Below are 6,000 nucleotides of genomic sequence, written 5' to 3'. Positions count from 1 at the left end.
GAATATTTAAATCAAGTTTTCTGATAAATTACACATTGATTTGTCAAAAATAAATGCACAGACAACATTTCATATAGAAATCTGCTGAGATGTACTCCCAAAATGCCAATCATATATTGTGATTTTTCAGCTCAAGAACACAGTTGGCATGTTGAAAATATAACTAATTATTTAAATACAATGCAATAACAATGAAGACGGCCAGACAGTTTCCAGGGGACACTCCCATTCTTTCTCTCTTTGCTACCGACTCCAAAAGATCCATTGTCAATATTCTTGCCAGGTGCAGCTGCCTCTTAAGTTATTCAACATTTATGGACTTGATTATGTATGTGCTAGTTAAAAGATGAGAACATACTTCCAACACGGAAGGCATCAAGGATTTAAGGACCTCCTTCAAACCAGGTCCATACAGTTTTGCCTGGAACAATGCTAAACCTGGATATCTAAATCATCTAAAAAGTGTATTTTTACCTGACTTCTTTACTAATCTAAAGCCACTGTTTCTTCTTGTAACAGAATTATCATATTCTCCTCTAGTATCTCCTTCAGGCCAATCAACAATGATATACCCGACTCAGAGAAGTCTTTTACTAACCAGTTGTCCCCATTTTCTACCCTTTGTTTGACTTATATGCAAGACTTTTGGAATGTGTGCATGCAAATACTCAGTGCATAGTATCAAGATTCGTTAAAGGGCCATTCTAGGTCAAATAGTCTCATCTGACTGACTGGTGAGGTCATTTATTAAAGATACTGTATGGCTCTTTCAAACCCTGAACTCCCAAACATCACCAGCTGGTGCAATAGCACATCTCAGGAATTGCAGTTTATATTTAACAGGATCTTAGTTCAAACCAGATTTGCCAATTATTTAACCATTAGAAAATCAGACACAGAACAAAGAACATCAGGCTTTTGTATTAGCTGCAGACTTTAATATTAAAAAGAATAAAGACTATTAAGACGAGCAGAAAGTTGCCAAAACTTTGTAGAATCTGCTGAGAATAGAGAACACTGACCGTTTGGTCTTTCATAATTCATACAAGAACAATTTCTGCGCACACAGGCCAATATGCAACACATTTGTATAAAAGATTTAGAATGATAATATTGGACAAAAAGCTTGGAAATTCAAAGTTAAGAACGGTACCCTATTTAACTTGCCACAGAACAGGGTCAGAAAGCGTATCAGTAACAAGATCCAAGTTCTACAAGGATCAAGTTCAATGGTTTTTATCTGTGTTTCATTATTTTATGACTGAAGCAATCCTGAGAATGCATTCATAGTCACTGCAAAACAGTATATAATCTTGGATGACTTTAGCAGAGTTTACTTGCAGTGCACCGAAATCAATCGATTAGGTGTGACCAGTACACATTTCCTTTTCACAAGGGCTCCAATATACATTTTTTGACTCTTCTTTCCTTCCTTCAGCACCTTTCCTCTCCCCGTTCCCATCCACCACTTCACACAACCAATGAAGACGCAACTAGACTCACCTGATCCTGGAGTGATTAACGGTCCCTCCAGTTCCAGTGCTTCATCTTCACACTGATCATCTAGCTTTTTCTTTTTTTTCTTTGTCGGATCTCTGGGTTTCCTCAAAAGAGAGAGTTCCTCCGGGTGTCTGATGTCTAGGGAGAAAAATCAAAACCATTTTTAAAATGGAAAAACAAACAGCATGTAACCTAAAAATAGCCTATGTACTGGAGGAGTGGAGGGTAGTTAACACAGCACCAATCTTTAAAAAGGGGATTACAAGAAGGGTTCTAGGGAACTACAGATCAGTGAGAGCCTAACTTCTGCTCCTGGCTAACTGGTAGAACCCATAACAGAAAATCAGGGTGGTCTACAACCATGTTGCTCAACCCCATGGGCTGGAGCTAGATAGATTCATAGATTGTAAGGCTGGAAGGGACCTTGGAAGATGACCAGGTCCATCATCTAGCATGGGGTCTTCTGGAAGCCACAGCAATAAATGCTGCCACTGCTCTCCCACTGACAAATGCAGACCCATGAGAACCTCCACAAACCACATTCTGCCAGATGCTGAACACCACTGGTCTATAACATGGGTGAACAGGCCTTGTGGGGAAGAGTCAGCTTGCCTTTTGTAAATGGAGGTCATGCCTTACTGACCTACCAGAGTCCTTTGTGGGTATCAACAAGCATGTGGATCAAGGCCACCTAGTTAGTACAATGTACTTTGTCTTTCAAAAAGCTTTGGACAAAGTCCTGTACCAAAGGCTGTGGAGGAAATTGGGCCATCATGGAATTAGGGGCAAGGTCTGCTCATGGATCAGCAATTGGCTGAAGGACAGAAAAGGCCATTATGCCACTGCATAAATCCCTGATACATTCACACCTTGAATACTGTGTGCAGTTCTGGTGCCACCCACCTCAAAGGATACAATAGATCTAGAAGAAGTATAGAGAAGGGTGACAAGGATGATCATATGGGCTTGAAGCAGCTTCTGTACGTGGAAAGTCTAAATAGACCAGGAATTTTTAGCTTCAGGAAAAGACGACAGTGATGGGGATATGACGGTGGCCTATAAAATAATGAATGGCGCACAGAATGTAGAGAGAGATTACCATTTACCAACTCTCATAACATATCAGAACTAGGAGACATACAAGGAAGTCATTAGGAAGCAGGCTAAAAAGCTAATGAAAGCAAGTTTTGTTTGTTTGTTTGTTTTTTACACACACTGTACAATTAACTTATGGAACTCACTGCCACAAGATGACAATTTAACCATATTCAAAATTCAGGCAGGACAGGTTAATGGGTGGGTATTAAACAAGATAGTAGAGCTCCAGTCTCCAAATTAGGATTCAGCAGGCCTCAGCGTTGGAAGCTGTAAAGGAGAGTTATAGCAAGGATAGTTGTGAAGAGAGCCGAGACTGATGACAAGTCAGTTGCAGCTGCTGTTACAGAGTAAAAGGAGCCAGTGGAGGAATGCAAAGAGAAGGGGTGACATGGTTAAAGGTGATGGGTTATACATAATGCTTCTTGGCAGGGATTTTTCTGCTGGTCACTGACAGGCTGAAGATGAATTTCATGCGAGTAGGTCAAGAATAGTCTTCTGGGATGAACTCCCATTACTTGGACTAACTGATTTATACAGCGACCATGTCTTTCAGGTCCATAGTGCATCAGACTGAAACATTTTGAGTACTTATAACAAGCTGCTTATTGTGACAAAACAGATTGATATTATTTTCAAATAATATTTTAATCTGGACTGGGTTAATTTTTAATAAGCATTGAAATCTATATTTAGGCACTCAATAAATGTCAGCTTGTTCACTTCAATGTGAACAATGAGTAATTGACAGTTTTCAAAAGAAAGTCAAGTCACTTATTTAGGTACCAGACTATGGATTTTAGGAGCCTGGCATTCAGCCACCCCTTCTTGAAAATTGTTATTTTCAAGGTAATGTTTCTATTTGCTCTTGGAAAATTTTTATGTTCTTTAAATATTAATGACAGATACATGATGCAGATTTTTCATACACATTATTATACCTCATTATAATCATGTAATTTAGGAAAAATCTATCAGAGTTTATGCCTGTAGCACATCCTTGGTCACAGGAACAGCCAGGACACCCTTTGGTAGCCATGTAGCCCCTGCCCGGCTGCAGCCGTACCCTTGAATCTCGCCTGCTACACCTTGCTCTTAATGAAGGTTATAAAAGGGAGACTGCCCAAGTGAGCCTGAGCCTGTGTCAATCCCCACTGGGCCTCTCCTGGGTCTCCTCAGTCACAGTCTTGAGCCCCCAGGTTAGCAGGCCCTCTCAGCCTGTCTGTAGCCCACTGGGTACCTGTCTCCTTAAAGGCTCCTTGCTTCCCCTACACCGTGCCACGAGCCTTGCAGGTGTTCCCCTACACATCCCTTCCTGGACCCCTGGTCCTAGATACCGTCCCTTCCCTGGGCTCCTGGTCCTGCACACTGCCCCCTCCCTGGGCACATGGGCCCTCTGTGGGTTCAAAATAAAAGGCCACTTGCCTGCAAAACTCTGTCTTCCTCTGCCCAGGTAACCTTCCTCTGTTCCCAGGCCTGCAGGGTTGGTTATATAAACTCCAGTCCCTTCAGGAGCCCTACTGCCAGAAGCTCCTCACTTTGTGGCTGCCAGGGGGAGACTGCCTGACTGGCTCAGGCTTCAGAGTTATAAAGCTCCAGCCTAAGCCCTCTTCCAGTCAGGTGAGTCTCTCATTAGCCCCCTGTACCACCGGCAAGCAGCCTTGCAGGCTGCTAGCTCCCCTTGAAGGAGCAGACACATACCAGTGCCCTGCTACAATACCACTGTCTTCACTGTGCAGAAAAAGGGAGTAACAAAACCACATTTTTAAAATGTTAAAGTTTTTGTCACAGAAACTATGGCTGTGAAAGACATAGCTATTCATATATAATTTTATTTACTATGATTTTTTAATTTGTTCCGAGAAAAAAAAGAGGTGTTTTGGGACATTATACTTGCTTCAGAGCAGCTTGCTGGAGAGAGACAAACATGAAACTCTCTCTACAAAGTGCTAATATACAAAGACAGCTTGTTTTGACAAAAAGTAAGAACATACAACCCTAGGGAAGGACTTCAGGTAGCAGTGTCAGGCAAGCCTGTACCAGAGCTGAGGATTTACAGATCACCTACTGAAGTACAAATAAAAATGTTCTCCTTCATCAGGAAGAGTGACCAGGGTCCAGAAAGGTTTTTCTCAGAGGGGAGAAAACGATCTAATTTGACGAGTATTTTTTTAAAAAAGACCCACTATTTGATTTAAAGGGATAGCATCAATTGGTACTATTAGATGTGACAAATACTCAAATTTCATTTTTCTGATATTAAAAAGGATGCATGATATGACCTAAATTAAAAAGAAATCCCTTAAAATATGCAGCAGTTTTCCTTTTTTGCTGATATTTATATAAATCTTTTTCAGCTATTTCCCCCCCTGGCCAAACTGAAGATATGAATGAGATGTATCAATAGTCAGAATACTAATTTTAGCTAGCCTGTCAGTCATCTCCTCACAACTGGGCAGGGTTAAGTGACGTGTTAATTAAGGAATGGCAACCAGTCTGTATTTGCATTACCAGCAATGGACCTGCAATACTGGGGAATTGTAGAAATAGCAATAATACCGGCATAGCCAGAAGAAGTGCTGAACCCAAAGCAACCAACAACAAAAACGTACACATTACATAACATCTACATTCCAGACCAGAAACACCAATATACTGGAGGATACTGGTGCTTCCGTACGCTCATGTCTGTCCGTACGCAGCTCTAACTGGGAAAATGGGTCTATAATGAAATTCGTATTTGCTGGAGCTTGGATTAAACTGTAAACAGGCTGGATGCAATCCAGGTTCCCTTGCTGACACTGAAAAAACAAAGCTCTGTCTAATACTGTACAAGTTATATGGGATTGATATTTAAGAACCTGACCTGGAAAATCATTTACCTGGGCAAGAATCCATTTTACTGTGATGATGAAAGCCCACAGAATCCTGATCTAGGAGGTCTAAAATATGACTTGTATTAAAAAAAGAATATTATCAACTATACTTAGAAATCTAGAAACTAGGGTTTCAGGGCACTCTTTTGCAGCTAGTTACCTGTGTTTTTGACTCCTTTTGTTTTTAACTCGTGTCGGCATATTCCATGCGACAATGGCCAATTATATGAAGACAGCGCTATGTAAGATGTGGTCGGTAAGGAGTAAGGAAAGCAAAATACACAATTTCTACCACCACCTGCTCTCTTCACAAGCAGGTCTTGTAGTCTGCAGGTTTTAAAATACCTAATGGAGGTACCTGGTAGGGTTTCACTGTTTTCAACCTATTCATTAATCCACTTCAATTTGGGCAGCTCACGAGTGTTAACTGAAAGCTCACCCTTCAACAGCTTCAAAGACAAGTAGAATAAAGCTACTGATGATGTTCTTCAGAGGAATCCCACAGTCCACTGCCTGAAACCTGCTATTC

General features: G+C 41.0%; 1 protein-coding gene across 5 annotated transcripts in view; it reads right to left on the bottom strand.

The window, feature by feature from the left end:
* The window catches only part of FERMT2 (fermitin family member 2), a 101,006-nt gene that overhangs the window by 37,836 nt on the left and 57,170 nt on the right, over positions 1–6,000 (bottom strand). For all 5 annotated transcript variants that reach the window (XM_019501405.1, XM_019501732.1, XM_019501494.1 and 2 more), the window contains one exon: positions 1,504–1,638. In XM_019501405.1, coding sequence (XP_019356950.1) covers positions 1,504–1,638 — 135 coding nt within the window. The remainder of the gene's footprint in view (positions 1–1,503; positions 1,639–6,000) is intronic.

The sequence above is a fragment of the Gavialis gangeticus genome, unplaced genomic scaffold (assembly GCF_001723915.1).
Source record: "Gavialis gangeticus isolate Ggan-Ray unplaced genomic scaffold, GavGan_comp1, whole genome shotgun sequence".
Lineage (NCBI taxonomy): Eukaryota > Metazoa > Chordata > Crocodylia > Gavialidae > Gavialis > Gavialis gangeticus.
Note: the sequence above shows the minus strand (reverse complement) of the source record. Positions and strands in the feature narration are given on the sequence as shown.